This window comes from Protopterus annectens, chromosome 5.part0 (genome assembly GCF_019279795.1).
Source record: "Protopterus annectens isolate FY-2018-M chromosome 5.part0, PAN1.0, whole genome shotgun sequence".
Taxonomy (NCBI): Eukaryota; Metazoa; Chordata; order Ceratodontiformes; family Protopteridae; genus Protopterus; species Protopterus annectens.
The window spans coordinates 374,694,382-374,719,672 of record NC_056735.1 but is presented as its reverse complement, the minus strand read 5'-3'; the positions used below and the strand labels follow the sequence as shown (position 1 = coordinate 374,719,672).

Sequence of the window (25,291 nt, the reverse complement as noted above, 5' to 3'; positions counted from 1 at the left end):
GTTGAAGATTTTATTGTTCTCTTAAAATAACTTAAACTTTCTGTACCATTAGGTATGATGACAATCTCAAAATGATCTGCTTCTAAAGGAAATAAAATTAAAGTGTATCTGCTGGGGAGCAAAACTTTTTGGGCTCTGCTAACCTCATACTATAAAATCACATACATGTGTTTCATAAAATAAATCAGTATGATAAAAATTCACTATATTTTATGCAGAGTCACACCCCCTGATGAGATAGAGGGAGAACGCAAAGTGAGCTGTTTCATGACTGACAGCCAGTCTGCTTCAGAAACTATCACTTCCAATTAACATAAATACTCATTCTCCTATATACTAAATTATTATTGTTACCATTTCAAAGAGCAATGATGTCATCCAGGTAAATAATGAACCCTCTGAAAGTAACAACACCAATGAACAGTTCATTATTTCCCTATAGCAACCACCTACTCAGGCATTATTGCATACATATTTAATATGTCCTGAATGAAAAAAAGATTATAGTCATAGTATGACTGGTCTGTCTGTGAAAACTGTTCCTCATCTTGAAAATTTGCTGTAATTTTATAATTCCTTGAGTTGTATGGAACCTTTATTTTGACCTATTTAAATTTTAAAGTATGGTTATTAGATCTTCGCTGGAATTAAATATGTTCACAGTCTCTTATGTGTTCTGCAATTATGACTGTATTCTAGCTGTCTATGTAGAAGCAGGTTTTGCTACTGCACTTCTTACTAGTTGATTATTTTATGTTTTTCATTGTGAATCAATTACATATAATATCAATGCACTCATGAAAATTAACTGCTGAAACTGTTCTGCATTTTTAAAAGTAATCATTCAGCCTTTTTCACATAAACTGTATTCTTTAATGTTCAAGGTGATTGTTTTGCTTTTGAAACATTCTACCATTCGGTATTTTGCTTTTGAACTGGGGAATAATGTAAAAACATTCACCACACACACACACACACACACACACACACACACACACACACACACACACACATTCATTGTTAGGAAGAGTTAGAAAGATGGTAGATGGAGAGGTAGAAGAATAGACTGACTGATAGATAAAAAAGATGATAGTTACAAACTCATTTATAATCACATCATTTAATTTTGTTACCTTGAGAATCAAACTCGAACCGTTCATATAATTCACAGTATACCTTTTTACTACAGATAATACAGAAAGCGGGATTGGCTACTGTGGCTACCTCTTGGTAATTTGTTCGTTTTTCCTGGTACTCTTCACATTCCCTTTAACTATCTGGAGTTGTATAAAGGTGAGATCCTAGTTTAATGGTCATTTAAAAGCATGTAAAAATTAGTTGTTTCAATTCTGAGTGAAATTTTAATTTGAATAAAGATAGGCTGGGAATTTAATAGCAATGAATAAAATTTATCTTGCTAGTATGATCTGGATGGAACAAAAAACTAAGTATGAATAACTTCCTTTTTAAAAAAATCACTTTAGTAAATGAGATGACATAGTAGTGTTCTACATGAAAAGGAACTTAAACACTTGTTCATAGGTTCATAGGTTCATACTAGGCTATCTGCCCTAGGGCATTTATAAGCCTAGCCAGAGTGTGTTTGGCTTTCGCCACCCATTTTATAGGTTCATAGGTTCTAGCAAATTTAATTTTACTAAGAATGTCTGTTGCTACAGTAGCTTCTAACTAGTGAATGCAACTCTTTCTACAAAAATAACATCATTATTATCTGCTGTTGTCTCCAAATTTATTTTTTCTTTGATGGTACTTTAACTTCTTGGATATGTGTGACTGAAGAACAGCTGTTGTTATTTTTCTGGGTAAATAGTGAATACTGTTAATGTACTATATATGTTTGAGTCTTGTGTAACAGATACTATATTGTTAGAGTGGGAACACATAGGACCTCTATTTTATTTATGTATTTGTTTTCTGTATCAGTTCCACTAGGACAAAGGCCTTTTTCCAGAAGAGATCTGTGGTGGTGTTCATGCTGACTAGTAGAAATTTGGCCAGGATACTGAATAACCTCCCCTGCTCTTTTTGATAAATTCCACAGGATCCTTTATATTCATCTGAGCTATCACCAGCTCAGATAGATGGTGTCTCAGTTAAACATCTTATCCAAAGCATGGCACACTCAGGTACCCTTGTGATGCACTGCAGTGTCAATACTGAAAAAAAAAATCCAACTACCTGGTGTGCCTTCTGCACCAAAAAGCAGGTCTGCTACTTGTTGAGCTACTAAGACTGCATGTTTTTATAAAGTTAAATTCTGTTTTGACCATCCATAATTCTGTGACTTTTTATAAGTTTTTTCAAACATATTGTGGTGATTTTTTTTTGTAATCTAAAATGTAGGCTATGGCTGATAATTGTTAGAATGCCCTACTGCAATATGTCAAATATGTCAACAAATGCAGAAACTGTTTACAGTGAATACTTTTTTTCATTTGAAATAATATCCTTGTGAAACATCCATGTGAATTTATCAGCAGGTCTCAACCAGTATGAAATACAAAAGTAAGCAATAATGGGTATTTTCACATCTTTTTATCTTAGTAAAGATGCATCCAGACAGCACAATATATTTTGTTCATGAGTTTTGTATTGCTAGACTTTCATGTAGACCATATTCAGGTAATTCAGCATACTTATACTGTATCTTATATATTTAATTACATGGTGACACATAGTGCATTTCATGTGCCTAAGGCATATTGAAGCTTTCTTTATAGTTAAGAGTTTCACATTTACTTTGGAACAGTTAATGGTGCATATGTATATTTACTGTTCAGGTAGGATGGGGCAGCTTTATATATGAGTGTTTACTTTATTATTACAGGGCTGTGGGAGTACTGATGATCATAGGTACTGACATTTTCTTCTTTTATTGTGGGATGGAGTGGTAACTCTAGATGCATTTACTTTTATTGATATGAGGGAGTTCAGGTGATGACTCAGATGGGTATTTACTTTTATTATTATGGGGAGGGAAGTAGAAGCAAGACAACCTAAATATTAGCAATTAGTTTTATTACTGGAAGGTGAGTCAGGAGGTAGATGACACTACATCTGGACATTTATATTCATTAAAAGGGAAGGTGGGAGACAGATGGCCTAGGTGAGAGCATTATTTGTTATTATTTGAGAGAAGAGAGAGAGAGAGAGAGAGAGAGAGGGAGAAGAGCTTAGGGATGGGAGCTTCTCTTACCCCAGTGGAAACCAGGAGCTCATATCAGCACCCAGACTGGGCACTTGGGCAGGTTTGGGCAGTTTCACCATTTTTGAATTTAGGGCTGGGATGCTCTTAGACCATACCTTATTGCAGGCAGTGGCCAATAAATATGATGCCAACACATAAGGATATGGCCATTACTCAAGTTAAAGAAAAAAAATCATATTTCTGTTTATGGCTATGGTAGCTGTCTGTCACTGTATCTGCCTTCCACTCTCTTTCACCATCTTACAAGGTGGGGTGAACTGGTGACTGCTGGGTTAACTGGTTAAAGCATGAATGGACTGAGGTGGTTAATGGGCCCATAGAGTATGCCTCACCACAGCAGAAGACCCAAATTGGCTATAGGCAAATATATAATTATTAAAAAAATAAAAAGTGGAGTATATAGTTCACTTTGGCTTCTCCTATGTCATCATGGGCACAAACAAGCAGGAACTACTGAGTGTTTGTTACCATTTATTTGACAATAAAATCTCATCAGAAGCATTCAAATAGTACAGACCTACTAAAATCTGCTGCACTCAAACTCTTTAATATCTGTATTCCGATATAAAACTGGTAAACCCTAGATTTTATTTGCACAGATGCCCCATGAAAAATATCTGTATTAATTTTTTTCTTGATAACCTTTTTAAAAGAAGTTTACAGATACTTTACTAGCTTTCTTTTATAAGACATGGTCAACTGTCATTAAAAGTGAAATTACAGGTAACTAATTTCAGAACACAATTTTAAATTGAGCCTGCATACTAAATGCAGATAAAAATGCTATGCATTTTTAAGAGACTTTTTTTATACCACAACATCTAAACTTCTAGTTATCGGGTATTTTTGATATAGTGACAGCAAAAACAATGATACTATTGTCTTTCATCTGGCATAATATAAGTTCTCTGATATAGTCTTAATATATGTCATAAACATCTGAATTTGAACCACAGAACTAATCCTCACAATACACTGTCAGCTATAAAAAGACAAAGACAGGGAATTCCTTTGGAGAATTCTGTTTTATATATAAATTATTTTCCTTGAGTTATATAGGAGCTGGCATAATTCTGGGACTTGACCACTTCTCTTAGCAATCTCTTTGCATTTTTTCTCTCTATAGATAAACATGGCACTTTTTTAAAACTAATTCTTGCACAGACATAATGTGTAGCAGACATACTAAATGTCTTTAACAATATTTAATGGTATCTAAAATACTCATACATAAGGCTTCTATATTGGTCCACTATAAATACTAACTTGTCGTATCTAAGTCCTTGGAAGGTCAACAGGGGTAATCTGAAGGTAAAAAAATACAAACATAAGCCCCCTGTACCCCCAATATGTATATATATATATATATATATATATATATATATATAGTGTGTGTGTATATGTGTATATATATATATATATATATATATATGTATATATATATATGTATATATATATATATATATATATATATATATATATATATATATATATATATATATATATATATATATATATATATATATATTAAATGTGTATGGGTCTTTGAATGTTTTCAAAAGGTTTAACAATGTGTGGAGTATGGGAATATTCTCACAGTGTTTCGCACAGGAAATAGTCAATCACATGAACTTAATTGCTAGTTACCCTAGTAGCCTATAGTGCTAAATTCAGTAAGGTAGTTCCTCAGTGAAGAAGCGCTGAGAAGAAGACCTGGAAACATGGACTGAAACTGGGTCCAGATAGGCTAACCAGTAGATATAACTTGTGGATAGGAGGAAATACATGATTTTGGAGACTGACTGGGGCCTCTGAGACAAGCCTGCAGTCTTGGTATAAACTGTGGATGTACCTGATTTTGGAACTGACAATGCGGCCCAGAAGAGAGGCCTACAGCCTTGGAGTGAACTGTGTGAGTATCTGAGCCTGAGACTGAGACGTGGGCTTAGGAGAGAAGCCTAAAGCTCTAGACTTTCCTGATTATAGTGAGATGCACAGCATCCTGGAAAGACTGTATGGAATGGATAACAGTTATACATTTGCTAGCCAAGTGAACTAATATTTTAGTACAGAAGTTAAATAAACTTGACTGTTTGAGTATGTCCTGCCTCCAGTGTCGTTTTAGATTTTTATCAACTTTGCAAATGCACAACCTTTGAGAAGCGGGAGAAAGTGAGGCAAACACAGCACTCACCTCCTCACTCTTCTCTCCCATGAAAAGATGCCTGTGATCTTATCTTCCAGGTTTCACATTCTGAGTGTCAACCAACTGACTGGCAACCAACAGGATGTCTTCTGTTCTTTATCTATGGTGACAAAAATTATCTGCTTGATAGATATAACACTATGTGACAAAACAGTTTTCAGTCTGGATAAAAAACATTTTGCATTCAAAATACAAGAAGGAAGCTGGATAACTAAAGATTTGCAGTGGTATTAAAAATAGCAATAGTTCAATAAGACTTTCCCAGCTGCTATAGATCTTATGGGTGGGGAAGTCAGATATTTATGTATTTTGGGTTCTGCAAAAACAAATGAAAATAATCAAATATTCCATATATAAAAACATTTTGCAACGTATTTTGAAATATAACTGAACAAAACCATACATGCTAAATTATACTTTAGTTATCTCTATACACATTCATCTGTATCTTAAAAATATTCTGAAAAATATTGAAATCTGATAACAACATTAGTATTAGGTGAATAGAGGGCATTGTGAACCACTGGTCTGCACTCCACACTGCCTTCCACCTGCATACATGGGTCAGTCCAAGAAATAAATAGATCACAGGTTGATTATTTTGGTGTCAAGCAGTTGATATTTGATTTATCCTATCAGTTCATCTAACTATGACTTTTTCTAAGCTGCATTGAAGAATCAACACATGAACTCATAATAAAAGCTACAGTGTCATGTCTAACAGGTCATGCCTTTCAGATACTTACACTTTTAAAAAGCTCTGAAGTTTCTTCGGTTCTTATATTATCCTATAAGCCCCCTAAACCTCTGTTACCCTAGTATGTTATACATCTGTCTGTAGCTTTCACTCATGGAGTTGTGTAGCACAGTGTAGCTGGGATGTGGTTACATGTCATTTTTCTTCGATTTCTTTTAGTCTGTATATATGTCTTGGGTATGTTTTGTCCATAACTCTTCTGAGCATGTGGTTAGTTAATTGATGGAAGAGCAACCCACATTGGCTATAAATTTAGCTCACTATGTAGTTCCCTTAGGCCACACTTTAGCAACATTAAAAGTAAAAACCTTTTATCAGAACACATTGAAGTATGCCTCAGGCTGCACTTTTACTATACATTTCCTTTCAGAGTGTCATGTTAGTGTCCTGTGCCTTGCCCAAGATTTCAATATTTGTTCAGAATCCATGACAACCATAAGCAGACAACTTGTATTTAAAGTTTCAGAATTTTATATGCTATTGTTTAACTTTCAGCATGATGTCTTCAGCGTTAGTTTAGATTTTTGAAGCAAACACTATCTATCACTCCTCACTCATTCTTCTTGGTCTACCTCTTTATTCTAGGCAGGGCTGAAGAAGTGTCCATTCCTGCCCCAACATGTAGTGGATTACAGTGACATTTTTAAACTATAGGCCTGAATGGAACTATAGCTAGCTATTGTATGATGTAGCTTCAGAATCATGTCTTGCATAAAGTTTATAGTACATGCCATAACACTGATGATCCAGAGGTATGCAGAATGTAAGAAAATACCACTTTTATTGGTGGGTCTTGATGCAGAGAAAGCCTTTGACAGAGTAGACTGGGACTTCATGAGCAGGGCAATGAAAGCATGTGCTTTCCCTGAAACAATTATAAGGTTGATAAGGAGTATATATGAGGGGATCGGAGGTGAAAATTAAAGTGGGTGGGATCCTCTCTAATAACTTTTACTTGAGTAGAGGAACCAGGCAGGGTTGTCTGTTTTCCCCTTTGTTGTTTGCATTATATTTAGAACCATTGGCAAAGAAAATAAGGGACTCAGAAATTCAAGGATATAGTTGGTATGGTAGTCAGGAAAAGCTGGCTCTGTTTGGAGATGATATTATTTTATGCATGACAAAACCAGAAAGGGACATTACAGTGTTGAGGAACATTTTAAGACTTTCAAATCTTCTTGAGATACAAAATTAATGAAGCTAAAACAAAGACAAAAGCACTAAATTATTTACCCTCAATACCCATATTTATGGGAACATGATAAAATTAAGTATTGAGGAGCATGGACTCAAAATGACTCTGTTGTGGCAACTAAGGATATGTGGGAAGAGACATACACAGGTCAAGTATATTTTTATCAACCAGAGGAGAAGCTGTGGATAGCAATTAAAAACGAGTTGAAGGATTTTACCCAGGAAAGGAAGGCAGCAAGGGTCACGTGGAATAAGCTGATTCTTCCAATAGAACAAGTCAGACTAGGATTACCCAATTTGAGGGGGTACTTTAGAGCAACACAGTTAAGGCTGTTATACATAGTACAATCAGAAAACTATAATTCAAAGTGGAAAGTAATGATGATGACACAGGGAGGAAGCTCAAGAAATAAAGAGAGATTGAGATTCTGGATCCAGACTCTTAAGGAGAACAAGAAAAATCATACAGAGCATTACATTCATAAAATAGCAGGGAGTATTCTAAGAACTAAACCAGCATGAGAATGGAGAAAAGTGATTCTGCTGATAGGAATGACTGTGGTTAGCGATACAGATAATAGGCAAGAGGGGGGCTGGAATTTATTAGTGAAAACTGACAAAGGCACCAAGGTATTGGGAGCAAATAACTAGAAAGGGAAAGGTAATAGAATGGGAAGAGGCAAATAATTTATTTGGACTGCAGGTTAGAGATTGCCTTCCCTATCAAGGATTGGTATCAGAGTATAGGCAAAGAGAAAGAAATAGTGGTGTCCTAAATGAAAGACCAGCACTGGTAGAGTTTTAATAGAATCTAGAACAGAAGCTGCCATTAAAAAAAGGAATAATTAGTGAAGCATATATAATTGCATGATAATTATAAGAATCAATTAGAGGAGCTTAGAAATGATTGGGAAGAGAGATTGGATAAGCAATTCACAAATATATATATATATATATATATATATATATATATATATATATATATCCCAAATATGCAAAAAAGTCTAGAATGTTTAGGATCTTTGCCTGGAAGTCTTTACGTAGGTATTTTTCATACCCCTATAGACTACAAAGAATTTTTTACTCAGGTGGATAGCAAATGTTGGACGTGTGACGGGCAAGAAAGAGGTGGCTGTGAACATATTTTTGGGGAGTTTAATGAGCTTGCAGACTTTAGGGATTCCCTGCAGACCATTCTGTAAGAGATGCTGGGTGAGTGGATTGGATGGACTGGGGCGAGGATTTTTTTGAACTATGATATAGAATCACAATTGCCTAGACATGTTAAAGCTTTGCGGAGTCTAATTATAGTGGCTGCTAAAAGAGCAATTACTAGAAAATGGAAATCAAAGTCAGACCAACTTTGCTAGAAGTACTGAATATAGTAACATAGATAAAACAACTGGAATTGAGATCTTTAGAAAAGGGAAGGAGCAAATTACATCGGAAAAAATGGGAATTCTGGAAACAATATATGAAGAGAAGGAACAAGGTTTAAGAGGCAGGATTTGAAGAGTCATATAATGCTTAACTGACAATGACTGGATAGATTATAAGTGATGTATAATGTTTGCAACCAAAGTTGTTTCAATGGTGTCTGTAATGTATAATGTTTTCAACTAAAGTGGTGTCATTTTGCTTGTTTTTCATTTATATAAATATAAGATTGCCTATGTCATATGTGATATTTAATGAATGTGTTTATTGAAAAGAAAAAAAGTTTATAGTACATGCCATATAATTAATAGATGATAAAACAGTTGTACCATAACAGTTAAGGACCAATCATTTCCAATATGTTTACTGTTTCTGTTTCAGATTGTTCAGGAATATGAACGAGCTGTCATTTTCAGGCTTGGAAGAATTGGAAAAGGTGGAGCCAAAGGACCTGGTAAAAATGCTAATGACACTACCCTAAACTAATTAAGATCAATGGCTTTTTATGACTTCCACATTGTCTAACAGCAATGTACCTTGCTGTTGGGCAAATGTCTGTTGTAGCAGTCATTATCACATTAGTACTGTCTTCTGCATTTTAGTGTAGAAGAGTAAGTTTATATATCCCATGTTTGATTACTTCAGTATCTGTTTGCCTACTTTATGCATGTAATTTAACTAGTACTGCTGTTGGGTTACCTCCCAAAAAGGGGCATCTGTTCTTACTGTTTTTTCCCAGTTAATAAAATAATAAAATATATAATGGTTAGGTATACTGAGGTAAGCAGTATGATTTTCAGGGTTTACTATCAAAATGTGGAATGGCAGTTCATTGAATACGAGTTGGTCGAATGTGTGTTCTACCAATGTCTGGAATTTCAAACTGAAAATATTCGAACTCATAGTGAAAGTAAGTACACATTTGTTAATATGAAGTTGAAGTTTTGAAATGAGATCATGATATAGTGCTGATCAGGAAATTTTCCCTTTTCCTCACTGCAGTGTGATCTCGGAGTTGGTATATATAATATGCAGAGGAGTGGGGGGGGGGGACTTGCCTTCCCTGCAAAAACATTAATGGTAATACAGACTTTCAACATTGGAAGTTCCGATGTTTGAATGGTGAGTGTCATGGTTACCATTTCCAACATTTTGGTAATTTGGTGTTACCAAAGTCAGATAAACAATTTGATAAATTGTAAGAAAACATTTTCAGTTTCAACATTTTGATAGTAAACTGACTCTGAGACTAGAGATGGCATAAATAGCATTTATTTTTTAAATGTATTAATTACTTCTCTTACTTCATACCTTAGGTTTCCAATGGTCTGTCTTTTACCCACTACTTACTTTTTCCCCAACAGTTGATAGGCATGTGGCAGGCCACCAAAGCTATCACAGCTATCACACTACAGGATGCAACTTTTGAATATGCCTTATCATCTGTTTCTTCTCCTTTGCAATGTCATCAGTATGGATGTACACATGCTGTTCTGAGAATATTGCACTTTCAATCCCTGTCTGCACCAGCTGCTAGAATTATCTGCTTCCTCTCAACTCTGTGGCTTCAATCAGGTTTTAGTATGTTGTATAAAAACACATGCTTACCACAAAAGAGAACTGGCCATTGGCCTCACCATCCCACTGTTTTTGGCTTTTCTTCTACTACTTCTTTGTACCATTAGGCCAAAGTAGCTGCTACACATAGTGCATTCTTCTCTTATAGTATATTTTTTCTTTTAAACAACAAATGTTTGATGTATGTGTATCCCTCATTCTGCTGTAATGCCACTACTGGGCCATAGTAAGGGAAGTTCTATTACGCCCATTTGAAGATGAAGAAATAAAACTATAGATGAAGTCCATGAATTTGAATGGCACTCTTTTGCTGTGAAATCCTAAAATACTGCAGTACAGAAAATATTGGGATAATAGTTCTATATCTCAATGCTTATTTAACCTGTTTTGGATAAGCTGAGCTGTAAATTATTAATTATAATAATGAAAAGACAGGCATATTTATAATGAAATTATATAAATATAGCAATGGCATGCAGTTAAATGGAATGGGTCCTTAGTACTTTTTTGTCAACAAGAAAATGAAACAATGGAAATGTAAGTAATTAAAGTAACATGGCCATATATTCCCTTATATTATTTTGCTTTTCCATTGTTGACCATATTAATCCCACTTGGCTAGTGGCCAATTTTTAGGGGAGACCCATGGTGGTATTTATGGGTCTATATTAGAACACTGAACATTCAAAATGTCGAGTATTCTACTATTGGACCCTATCAATCGAAAATTCAAAACATCGAACATTCAGAACAGTGAATTTCTTCCTAGGGAAAAAATTTGCTGCTCCAAAACACATGCACACAACACAAGCACACCAGACAAACAGCAATCCACACACATACACCTAAACTCTTACACCTAACCCTACACTAAACTATACATACACCACTGACTATTCACTTACCTTAACCCAAACCCTAACCCTAAGGTCCGTCACTATCGCACAGTCACCTCACCCGCACCCTAACCCTAACTCACCTACCCCGCCCTAACCCTCACATCCACACAGTCGCACACTTACCTGACCTGCGCCCTAACCCTAACTCACCTATCCTGCCCTAACCCTCATGTCCACACAATCACACACTTACCTGAACCCGACCCGTAGCTTTCCACCAGAGCGCTGAAAATACCGAAGCAACAGAAACGGACAACCAAATTCTTTCCCTAGGAAAAAATTTGGTTTTCTGTTTCTTCGATATTTTCAGCGTTCGCTGAAAACGGGTCGATATTAGAACACTCGACATTTTGAATGTTCGGTGTTCTAATATAGACCCGTATTTATGACACTTGGGGAACTTCCTCTACTCATTAGCATATGGGGACAGTATTCACAGCTGCACTTCCTGTCTTCTGTTACCGGCATGAAGGCAACCCAGAGAAGCAGGAAGTTATGAATTGAAAGTATGGAGGTTCAAAAGGGAGATATTGTGGATTTGGTTGCTGATATTTAGTCAGTGGAGGCAGTATTTACATTTAAGAAGGAGTTGGAAGTTAAGAAGGTGTTTAGTGAAGATATTGGTGTGTTGGATGTGGCAGAAAAGGCAAGTGAAGCAGTTAAAAAGCAAGCAGATAAGTCAGAAGGGTATGAAAAAGATTCAGGACTTTTATTTCATCAAAAACTGATTGAGTCAGAAGGTGCAACTCAAAGCTGTATTGTCACAGCCCTCCAGTCTGATGGGTTACAGGATGATTACTTTAAAGAAATGATTCTACAAAGTGAACCAGAGAGTGAAGTGGTGGTATCTTGGTGAGAAATCATGGAAAAAATCCAGGAGAAGGAAGGGAAAGAAATTATAGAAGGTAACACATCATATGCCATGACATTGAAGGAAAATAAAAAAATAAAACAAATAACAGAAGAAGAGGGAGGAAGAGAAGTGATGAGAAAGAAGAAATGCATTGTACATTTAAGTAATAAAAAAGTAACAGAGCTCGAAAGATACATGATATGGGACACAGTTATATCACCCTTGGGAATATCACCTAATGAGGTAAAAGCTTTTATTCACCTTAATAGAGAGACTTTTTGTAACATCATATTTGAAAATGGGCAATATATGATAATTTTTTAGAAAGGTTTGAAAAAAAGAAATACCATAGCCCATGTATCTTGTTTGGTACAAACTTTTAATAGAAAGACGAAAAAAGGAATTTATGTACAGCTTCAAATGGAGGTGGATAAAGATGCATTAAAAGATAGTTTAAGAAGTGTTTGCAAAGAAGTATTGGACACTACGAAAATGTATGATGATAGAGAATTATGGGCTGGGGGATGAGATTGTGGGGTTATTTTGAAGATAGAAAAATATTACATTGTACATATTCTAAGTATCATAACCATTGCAGATATAAGGGACAGCCAAAAACTTGCTTTTTTTGTGGAATGAATGACCATTTAATAAATAACTGTGATAAAAAAGATGTTTTGTTTGTGGAAAAGTGGAGCATGAAGCAAAGAAATGTGAATCAATGTGTAAAAAATGTGGGGAAATGGGACACAAATTAAATAACTGTGATAAACAATTACATATTGAACAAACAGAACAGACAAAGAATGTGTGCATGAAGTAGGACAAAATGTTGAAAATGAAGAGCAAGAAAATATACAAAAAGAAATTAAAAAACTTGAAATACAAAGAGAATGAAAATGAAGGAAAGGAATTAGTGCTGGAAACAAGTGAAAAGGAAGTTAGTAACTGGAAAATAGTAAGGGATACAATAAATTCAATAGGGAAAAGAGTGAGAGATAGGAAAATAATATTCAAAAGTGTGATTACAAAAGAAAATAAGACAAATAAGGGGTAAGATGCAAATATAATACATCTGCAAAAACATGAGAGTCTTATCAATAAATGTTAACAGTATAAAAATGTTAAAAGAAGATTAGGTGTATTGGAATGGTGTATGTTACATCACGGGTCTATACTATTTCACCAAAATGTATTTTCAGTGAACACCTCTTCATTGACCTGTAATCACAAAAAATCACTTCCACGATTTGCTGAATTTTCCAAGGGCAATGAAGTAGTAGGCCAGCTACACAACTTTGCCCTTTTCCCCGCTGTAATGTGATCTCAGAGTTGGTATATATAGTTAGGGGGTTAGAGGGTGCAGCCTCCCACATAGGGTGGTGCGGGGGGGGGTGAAGCCCTTACTTGAGTGGGTTTGATTTTGTTAGTTGTGAGTTCAGGCAATTGTTTCATTGCCCTTGGAAAATTCAGCAAATTACAGAAGTGATTTTCGCTGAATATAGGTTGATGAAGTGGTGTTTGCTGAAAATACATTTCGGCGAACCAATATAGACCCATTACATCATATGCATGTAATTATTCTAGAAGATACAGGAATCTTAACAGAAGATGAAAGAAAGCAGACAAAAATTGGACTGATTGGTGGTTAAGTTTCAAAGGGAAGTATAAAATGTGCTTTTTAGAATGTCAAATGATGAAAAAAAATATAGGCTGTTAAGCAATATTCAAAGAAATACTAAGAGATAATAAAAATGTGTATGAAAAGAATCAAGAGAAGATTAAGAAAATATTATATAAGCAGAAATACTTTTTACAAGGGAAAAAAGAAGAAATAGCTCACTGTTTAAATAAAGTGGTGAAAGAAAATGAAAGAGTAATAAGAGAATTGAAAACCAGTGAAGTTAAAAAAAGGTGAATACACAAGAAGAAATATTTGAAGTAATAGAAAAGTATATAAAAATAAATTTAAGAAGACAGAGATAAAAGTGAAACAAATATGGGAAGTAAATATGTTAAGTAAAGATGAGACTAAGACTGTGGAAAGAAATATAAGCATAGGCGAGCTGAAATTTTAAAAGACTTGGGTATGGAAAAGGCAATGAATTTAGATGGAACTGAGTATCATATGTATTATAATATGAAGAATTGGCAAAAAGCATATTTTGTAAAGGTTTTAAATGAATGGTTAGAAAAAGGAATAAATGTAAAACAGATATGTATAGGAGCCATGAAATTTATATGGAAGAAAGGGAAGAAAGAGGATATTAGGAATTCAAGACCAATAGTGTTAAATAATATAGATTATAAAATATTTATGAGAATAATAGGGAAAAGAATAGCAAAAGGTATGGATAGATTGATGGAACCTACAATTTTAGAAAAAAGGAAAAGGAAGCCAAGATTTATTATGGGTTTTAAGAAAAATAATAGATGATATAATAAATAAAAAAGTAGAAGCTAAAGTATTGATTGGAGATGTAAACAAAGCATTTGATAAAATATAATATGAAGAATCATGGAGTATATTAAAGGATTACAATGTAAGTGACAAAATAATAAAAGTTATAAGATCGGTATATGAGAATAATATTATTAAAATAATACTAAATGGCTTTATTCATGTTAGTAATGAATGTGATTGTAAAGACAATGACTAAAATGCTGGAAATATCAAGATATAGGATAATGGAGAGTATTTATGTACCACTTATTCTTACTTATGCAGGTGATATACTTTTAGTTGCTAAAGACAAGAAATGGATTGGAAAAGGAATTAAAGAATTAAATAAGTACTTAAATTGCTTGGTTTAAGCATAAATAAGGATAAAGGTAAAGGATTTGGATCATTAGATGAACTAGGAGGCATTACTTTTAATGAAGAAGAAGTAGAAATTTTAGGAATAATATTTGGAACTAATATAAAAAAGGAACAATGGGAGAAATTGACACAAAAACTGAGAGAAATGTGCATATTTTGGAGGACATATTGATTATCATACAAGAAAAATGTGTATTTAATAAATTCTGTTTTGTTAGAGAAGCGTGTCTATTTATCATGTGTATATATGATTTCAACTAAATATGAAAAAAGAGCTGTTATTGACTATATTCTCATTTATATAGGGATCAAGATTAAACCTGGTGAGGAGAGGAATTGTGTATGTTCAGGAAAAAGAAGGATGATTAGGACTAATAAATTCTATTATACATGCAGCTTCATTTAATCTGTATAAAGTGATGAAGGGACTGAAAGAAAAAAAACAGGAATATAGTAAATGATATAATAAAAAGTAAATACTAAGAAGTTTGGACAAGTTTAAGATATGGGAAAATATGGAAGACTGTTATTAATAATGAGGTTAAAGAATATCACAATAAAATATTACTATGGAAAATGAAAATTAAAAATGTGGAAAAAGCCAGAAAAGAATGGTATGAAAATATACTGAGGGAATGTTATTATATTTATCCATGGAAAACATAGATTATGAAAAAAGAAATGCAATTAAAACAGGCTTATACGGAGTGAAAAATGTATGAATTCAAAAACTTTATGCAGAGATTGATGATAAGTAAATTACCTGTTAAAGCAAATATGCCATATAAAAGAATTCAGGAAAGAATATGTAACTATTGTGGACATATTGAGATGACAGGACATGTATTCTTGAATTGTATAAGAGTAGAAATTGTGGGGAAAATAATTATATCAAATTAATATATTGAATGATGATAACTATATGAATGTGATAAAATATGGATATTATGGTGGTAAATAAAAGAACTGAAAGAATTTGATAAAATATGCTTTATGTCTTGTGGTTCTAATGGAATGAAAGCTTTAATGAAATAAAATATAATGGAAAATGGGTATTAGTGGAAATTCTGAAAAAGATATGTCTATGTTTGTGGAAAAAAGAGTGGGGAGAACAACTGAAATTATTAAAAGTATGAAGTTATATGATGTTAAAATGTAAGATGCAAGCAAGTGTAAATAATGTATATATTATAGATAATGTAAATTATGTGTTGCACGTAATAAAGTACCACTACTTGTTATTGTTATGAGTAGGACCCATTTTGCAGGAGTACTTCCTGTTTCCATTCCAGGTGCAGAGGTGGTCCAGAGAAACAGGGAGGTAGATGGAGAGACAAGGAGATAATAGAATGGTGAGAGAAGTGGAGGAGAAAACAATATTGTGACTCGAGAATATGTACAGTTTTCTGAAGAGATGTGTCAAAGAAATCTGTTTGATAGAAATGAGTCAGCAAATGATGTATGTATAATTACAACCCTCTAGTCAGATGGGTTGCAGGATGATTTACTTAAAGAAATATTCATGCAGAGTAAGCTGGGAAATGAAGGAGATGTTTCCTGTGGGAGGATGCAGAGACAATCCTGAAGAATAGTGGCAAAATGGAAAAGAAAACATATGCAGAGAAAGTAAAAGAAGGCAAAAGGGGAATAACAGAAAAAAGGCAGAAGAAAATTAAAAACATAAGTACATGGTAAGGATTCAATATAAAGAAGACAAAGAAATGGACAGGTATAAAGTGTAGGTCAATTTAATAGCACCTTTGGGTGTAAAAGCACACAAGGTAAAATAGTATTTATTCTTATTAAGAAAGAGACATTTTTATGACATTATATTTGAGACTGCTTTGTCAATGGAAAATTTTCTTGGAGAATAAAAAAAAAAAAAGAAAGACTGTGACCCATGGAATCCTTATGTAATAAAAGCATTTAATAGGGAAGGAAAAAAGAAAATTCATGTACAATTTAGAACAGATGTGGAAAGAGAGACTTTGAAAGGACATTTGAAGACTTTAAGTAAACAAGTACTGGCCATTGCAAAAGTGTATGATAAAAGGGGTTTATGGAGAAGTGGATGGGATTGTAATATTGTGTTAAAAATTGAAAGAGAATATATATATATATATATATATATATATATATATATATATATATATATATATATATACCAAGCATGATAAATGTGGAGGGGAATAAGGATGTCGTAAAATACAACTGACAACCCAAAACATGTTTTTTTTTTGTGGAAAAGAAGGACATTTGATAAGTAACTGTGATAAAAGAAAATGTTATATTTGTGGGGAAATTGGATATTTTGCAAAACAATTTGAATTGCAATGTTATAAATTTAACAAAATTGGACATTTATGGGTGGATTGCAAAAATGAAAATAAGAGTAAGAAAAATAAAAAGAATGAGAAGAAAATGAGCAAAGAGAAGAAATTTTAGAAGTAGAATCAAAGAAAAATTACATGAGAAAAAAGTATAAAGAGGACAAAGACAATTCTGAAATAAGTTATGAAAAATTTTAATTTGGAGGTAGTAAGAGAAAAAAATAATTTTAGTGGTAAAAGGGTAAAAGACAAGAAAAGAAAATTTAAAGAGATAAGTACAAAAAAGAAAGGCAATGGATGAAAAAGAATATATACAGCTAATTATTGGGGGTTGTTATAATGGTTAACATGTTTGAGTCTCACCTTTAGGTGGGAAACTGGCTAGGCTTAGAATGGCCTATTAAGAAAGTTAGCCTAGTAAATAGCTATGAACGTATGAAACCATCAATCTAAGGAAAAGAGAAAATGAAAATTTTACAGTGCTTTCTGTAAATGTGAATAGTATTACAAATTTAATAAGAAGACTAGGGATTTTGGAGTGGTGCAATGCATGTGATGTAGAGAAAACTATATTAGAAGACAGAATATTTTTAACAAATGAAGAAAGATTACAAACAAACAACAAGAAGGAAAGATAATCTGGAATTTCAGAAATGAGAGATGCTCTGGGATAGCTGTATTTTGTAGAAATACATTAAAGATATTAGATGTAACTTTAGCAAAAATAGGAAGATTAACCATTGTAGATTTAAAATAGAAAGAACAAGTATACAGAATTATAATACTACATGCTTATACTAATTGTAAATAAAGGGAAAGCTTACTTCATCAGATTCTAGACTATATATTTATAAATATAAATATTGTAATAGGAGACTTTAATTTTGATTTTAGGTACAAGTGTAAAAAGAAAGGAAATTATATAAGAAAATATTAGAAGTTATAAGATGTGGTAAGTTTAAACTTTGGGACAAAACATGGACTTGCAAAATGGGTATGTAAAGAACTGAAATACATTATCTTATAGTATCAGAAGGTGTAGTTGTATGAGAAGGGGCGGTAGTTGAAACAGGATTGTCTGATAATCTTGCAATATGGCTAGAGATAAAGGAAAACAAAGAATATATAAAAATAGAAAAAGGAATAAAAAGGATAAAGCATGGAATGATGAATGAAAGAAATTAATAATACAGTTATGGAAAGATATTACAATGAGAATATTTTTTTTAAAACTGGTTTGAATGATGGATGATATTTAATGAAAAATGTAAAAAATGTTTTTTATATATTTTTAAAATTTTGAATGAATGGTTAAATGAAGGTTTTATGTATAAAAATGTATGTAGTAGAATACTTACATTCATATGGAAGATAGAAGACAAGAAATTGGAGACCAATAGTATTGAATAATGATGATTATGATTATAAGATATTTATGAAAATAATACAAAGATTTGAAAGTAAAATGGAAAATATTATGGAATATAGTATGTATAGTATAAAGGGAAAGAGTTGTCAAAAACTATTAATGATAGCTAGATACATTATGGGTGATATTGTGAATAGAAAATAAGAAGCAAAAATCATGATATGAGACCTTAATAATACAGTTGATACAACTGACAATGAAATCTTATGGGTAATAATGAAATAATATAATATAAGTGAGAAAGTTAGGAAATTATATATTCCAGTGTATAGTAATAATAAAGTAAAAATACTTGTAAATTGCGGGTTACACCAAGAGGTCCATATGAAGAGTGGTGTAAGACAGGGATGTCTTACAGGGAGTTCTAATAATAAAGTAAAAATACTTGTAAGTGGCTGGTTCACCAAAAGGTCCATATGAAGAGTGCTGTAAGACAGGGATGTCCAATGAGTTGTATACTCTTTGCATTAGTTATAAATCTGATAGTATATAACATAAATTACATAATAAAGGAATCAGTGTATATAACACCTGAAGGGTTAAGAATTCCAGTTCTGTTAACATACGCAGAAAACATAATAATTGCAAAAAGAAACATTTTGATAAAAGAAGTAATAATTTGCACAAATGAGTGTCTAGAGGTGATAGGGATGGTTTTAAATAAAGAGAAAATAAAGAGAAATGTAAAGGTTTAGGTGCCGTAGTGAAGATAAGGGGTATATATTTTACAGTAAATGAAATTTCTGTGTTAGGTATAAACTTTTGGAATAAAGATTTAAGTATAATTCAATGAGAAAAAACAATAGAAGAAATAAAACAAACCAGTCTTCTTTTTTGTAAAACATATAAAATATCATTCAGAAAAAATGGCTTATTTTATAAATTCAGTACTGATGGGAAAAGTAACATACTTAGGAAGTATATTTATTCTGTCAACAATATTTGAAAAGGAATTACTGTATTTATTTTTTTTTGGTTTATCATCAAAATGTTGCATGTCAGTAACGTGACATGGAAAGGTGAAAGTCAATGTTCTGAGTTGTCGTAATATTGATTTTCAAAATGATGAATCCACAAGAGTGAATGCTAGTGTACATTCATTCTTGTAGATTCTTTATTTTGAACAGAGATCGCACTATAGTGGGAATCAGGAAATTTACCCTTTCCTTCACTGTAGTGCAATCTTGCAGTTTGTATGTATAAGTAGCAGGGGTTTGGGGGTGCAGGGGGTCATAGCACATAATCGGAAGTGTAGGTATTTTCGATAAAGTTGATATTCCTGAGTTGTCGACTTTCCTTAATTCCTACTTTTGGTTATGTGAATGATCAGTAATATGTTTTACAGCATTTTGGGTCACACATATGCACACTCGCAATTGTCAGTTGTGAGATTTTGATAGTAAACCCTCTTTTTTCATTTATATGTGGTTCTAGATTAAACCCATTAAAAAGAGGACTTTATGTATTTATTTATTATTTATTTTACATTTGTTTACTGGGATAGTCCAACTGGATAAATGTCCATTTTCAGTGGAGGCCCAGGGAGAAAAACTACAAAAAAAAATTCAACAAACTGTTACATTTTTACAGTTTAAAACACAAAATAAAACACAAATAAAATGATTTTTACACAGATGTAAACAAGCACAAAAACAGATAAACAAATTATTACATTTTTACTCAGATGGAAAATTCTAGACAGTATTTTTAAGAATGATAGGGTATTGAATGCCTAGTAGGCTAACCTGGTAGTAGATCCAAGGAGATCATAGGATTTATAAGTTAAGAAACAATAAAGTGTAGGCAGAAGTCCTCCATGTGCACACGACTGATGGTTAGAGTTAGTCTGGATTAGGACAAGGACATAGCCATCATTTTTTAAAGTACTGAATCGGACTTTTCTTGAATTGAGGTAGAGAGAGTTCAGATGTAAGATTAGCAGGAAGAGAATTCCATGTTTTGCCAACAAAGTTAGCAAATAGAGATTTACCGGCTGTGTTGTTGGATTTGAGAGTTTGAACTAGTAGTCTTTCAGATGAATGAAGTGCTCTAAGGTTACTGTAGGGGGTGATGAGGTTTTTAAGTACTGGTGTATTATTTGGTTGGTACAGGATCTTGTGTACAATTAGTTGGTTAACCTGAAGTAGGTTAGGCAGTTGAAGCCATCCTAGTAGATTTAGGTTATGACAGTGATGAGTTCTGTAGGCTGCATCGGTAGCAAATCTAGCAATGTGATTGTAGCTGCTAGAAAGTTTATTAAGGTCAGTTTTGCTGAGGTTTGTAAATAGAGGGGAAGCATAGAGAAGGGTGTAGAGTAGATGTGTATGAGCAAATACAGTTCTGGCTATTGGCGTTAGGAAGGGCTTGATCCTATATAGTGAGCCACGTTTTTTATTAACTGTTTTAATAGTTTTATTGATATGTAGATCAAACTTAAGGTTATTATCTATTATAACTCCTGACAGTTTGTTTGAGGAATCTGGGGAACTAATGGTGCCATTGTTGGATTTTAATGTAAAGGTTATAGGGGCAGACCTGTGAGTGGGGGGGGGGGGGGGGCAGCAGTTTGGCTTTATTAGGATTTAACATATGATGATGGTTAAGGAGCCAATTTTCAACTGTGTTAAAAGTATTTTGGGATAGAATTTGCAACTCTGTAGGTGAAGTGTCAGAGCATAATAAAGTGGAGTCATCCGCACATTGAATGCATGTTGCATTTGGGATGACCTTATACAAGTCATTGATGAAAATAGAAAATAATAGTGGACATAGTATGGAACCTTGGGGTACTCCGAGAGTGATGGGTAAAAGGGTGGATAGTTTGCTCTGCCATAAGACAGCCTGTTGTCTACCACTGAGATATGATTGAAACCATTGGATGGCATAGTCCTCTAGGGAGATGGATTTCAAAGTGTTTATGAGTATTTGGTGGTTTACCATATCAAAGGGTTTTGAAAGACTGAGAAAGATAGTAGAGGAAAGTTTATTATTGTTTTGGTGTTGGTTAATGACGTTAGAAAAGGAGAGGAAGGCTGAGGTTGTACTATGGAATGGTCTAAAGCCATGATGGATGTTGGCTAGAAGATTATTATGGATAAGATAGTTCAGGAGTTGATTGTGGATGCATTTTTCCATAATTTTAACCAAGGGTGACAGAATAGTTATGGGTCTATAGTTTGAAAATTCAGCAGAGCTGCCCTCTTTATGGAATGGGATGACATGGGATATCTTCCACATGGAGGGAATGGATGCTTCAGTTATAGTTCTATTGATCAGGATAGTAATGGGGTATGCTATGGCATCTGCAGCTTTTTGTATATATTCTGCAGGGAGGAGATCAGCCGACAGGGTGGTATGCTTTAGTTTTTTAAGTAATTTTTGGACCAAAGATGTGCAAACTGGCTTGAATTTAAAGTGGAGTTGGGAGCAGGATGTAGTGGCTGGAGAATATGGGTCCAACTAGGCCAAAATAGCCCATTTTTAATGGAGACCCAAGGAGAAAAGCTCCAGAAAATAGACATAATTATAACAACATAAAATAAAACACAAGAATATTTATGAATAAAGGAGGAAACAAACAGACTTTTGTATGTAAATAAAGAGGAATGAGGTTTAGGATTAATTAACGCAATGGTATATGCTGCTTCATTAAATTTGTACAAAATGTTAAAGTAAATAAATGAAAAAAGATGAGTGATTATTAGTAAAATTGTACAAATAAATTATGATAAATATTGGGGTATGGTAAAAAGAGTAAAAGAACAGTGTATAAATGAAGAAATAAAATGTTACCAAGAAAAAAAAAAATATTTTGTTAAAAATAAAATTGACTATATGGACAAAGGTAGAAAAGTATGTTATAAGAATGTAATGATAAAACATTACTATTTAAAGCCATGGAAAAAATCTAAAGCAAGTGGTAAAATCAGAAACTAGAATTTCAAGATTTTTGTGGTGATTGGTAACAGATAAATTACCAGTAAAAGGAAATATGCCATACAAAAAGAAAAGTGATAAAATATGTTTACCTTGTCAGTAAGAAGAAACTAGGGAACACATGTTTTTGAAATGTAAAAGAGTAAAAACGTTATGGGGAAAATATGTAAAGAAGATTTTTTGAAGGTATAAAAGAAGTGGATAAAATAAACATGGATATGATTAAATATAGTTATTATTTATTTATCATTTTGTTTTATTTTATTTGACATTTGTTAAACGGATTAGTCCAACTGGGCCAAAATAGCCCATTTTCAATGGAGACCAGAGGAGAAAAGCTCTAGAACATAGACATAATTATAACAACACAGAATAAAACACACGAATATTTATGAATAAAGGAGGAAACATAAAAAATGTATAATACTGACATTCTCAGAAATATCAGTAAACTCAGAAGAAAACATACATGGTAAAAGGAGAAAAAATACCCTGTTAAAGAAATATATAGAAAAATATAAATTTGCTATTAGTGTGTTTTTTCTTTCTTTTTCTTCTTCATACAAGAGAGGGAAGACAAAGCTGAAACATTAGTAAAGCCACATGAGGACAAGAAAATAGTAGTGAGGTTTAGTTTAGTAAAGAGAAGATAGTAAAGTGAGGCATAGTATATACATATTTACATGGCTTGTAGTATCCTGACTTGTGGAGTAGAGAAATAGGCAGAGAGATAATAGTAAATAAAGTGCAGGAGTCAGAGAGTCCTGTGCAGGGTACTGTTGACAGAAAGGATATTGAAGAAATTAGGTAGGGTCATGATAGTGGCAGGACCTGGAGTCAAGTCGAAATTGTTTAGCTCTTTTTTGAAGTGTAAGGGGTGGGGGTTGGTTCTTATGTATGAGGGGAGTTTATTCCAGGCCTGGGCTACAGTGTGTTTTTAGAGTAGTTTTCCAATGTTTTGTTAGATTTATGGATAACAAGGAGTTGTTGATTGGATTAACTGAGAGAATGATTGGGAGTGTAGTAGGAGACAAGGGAGGAGAGGCAGGGGCAGGATGTAGGTTTGTATAGAATAGAGTGTAGGATACAAAATTGAGTCAGTTAGAGTTGTTGGGGAAATTCTAGCTATTGGAGTGTGTTGAGAGCAAGGCAGTGGTGTGAGTTATGTGGTAAGTTAGAAGCAAATTGAGCTATTTTGTGGTATATTTGTTCCAACTTAGATAAAAGTATAGTTTGAATACTAGTAAAGATTGGAGCTGCATAGAGAAATGATGGGAGGTGGAGTTCTTGAGCCAGGGAGAGTTTAGTATCAGAGGTAAGGAATTTCTTATTTCTATATAACAGACCATTTTGGTGTTTTTTTTAATACTTTGTTGGATGTGCAGGTTAAATTTTAGTTTATCTTCAATAATGGTACCTAAAAGTTTAGTGTGGGGCTCTGCTTTAATGGTGGTCATGTCAAGGGATGTAATAACAATGGTAGATTTATGGTGAAATACAGGTTGAGGCAGGAATAGCAAAAGTTTTTTTTTTTTTTTTTTGATTTAAGATGAGCTGGTTGTCAGAGAGACATTTTTCAATGGACGGGAAATAATTTTGAGTATGTGTGTGAAAATCAGAGATAGTGTTTGAGATGGTAATGAGTGTCAAATCTTTTGCATATTGAATAAGGGAGGACTGCTTGCAAGCAGTATGGAGGTCATTGGTGAAGATATTGAAAAGCAGACGTCCGAGGATGGAGCCCTGAGGGACACCAGATTTGATGGATAGGAAGGAGGAACATGAAGTGAGGCATCTGACTGATTGCTACCTATTAGAGACTTAACTTGAGAACCAGTCAGGACAGGGTCCAGAGAGGTTGAGATTGGATAGTTTAGACAGTAGTAAAGGGTGTGAAACAGTAGCAAAGGCCTTGGAGAGGTTGAGGAAAAGGCAGAATACAAGTTGGCTATTATGTCTGGCCTCAGCTACAGTGTGAGTAAAAGATAACAGAGCAGTGGCAGTGGTGTGGTTTGCCCTGAAGCCATGCTGAGTGGGAGTTAGCAGGTTTTCTTGGAGAAGAAAATTCATAATCTGAGTGTGGATGCATTTTTCAAGTATTATATTATAAGTACATATGTAAAGAATATGTTAAAATACAATGTTATTTTCTATCATATGGGTTATATGGAATGAAAGAATAAATTAAATTATGTTTAATGGTAAATGGATTTTAGCAACAATATTAAGTAAAATCAGATAGTGGTTATGGAAAAAGGAGTGGGGTCTAATAGATTTGAAAAATTCAAAAGAGAAAACTTGCAGAGAAAACCAGTTTAATAAAAAGCAGAGCTTTCGGGCGTAACCCTTCTTCAATACTAATACATTCAAACACTAAACTCTAGAAGCTTAAATACAGGTCTAAAATCACATGACCAGCAGCCAAATGAAATCATGTGACAGAAAACAAATTAAAAATTAAAGACATATACATATAAATTAAAAGATGTGTAGATACACAGTATAAAATATTTACTTTACAATATTACGTAGCTTAACTAACACAGGTTTTAAACTGACAGTACTGCTTAAACCAGGATGAGTGTCAGCAGCTAATCTCAATATCCATTCAAATTCTTTGAG

The 25,291-nt window shown here is 33.4% G+C and overlaps 1 protein-coding gene across 2 annotated transcripts in view; it reads left to right on the top strand.

Moving 5' to 3' along the window:
- LOC122802641 (stomatin-like) overlaps positions 1–25,291 on the top strand; it is a 277,078-nt gene that overhangs the window by 29,837 nt on the left and 221,950 nt on the right. The window contains exons 2-3 of one of the 2 annotated variants that reach the window (XM_044072339.1): positions 1,190–1,293; positions 9,205–9,277. In XM_044072339.1, the coding sequence (XP_043928274.1) occupies positions 1,190–1,293; positions 9,205–9,277 (177 nt within the window). The remainder of the gene's footprint in view (positions 1–1,189; positions 1,294–9,204; positions 9,278–25,291) is intronic. The other variant, XM_044072340.1, reaches the window with a different exon arrangement.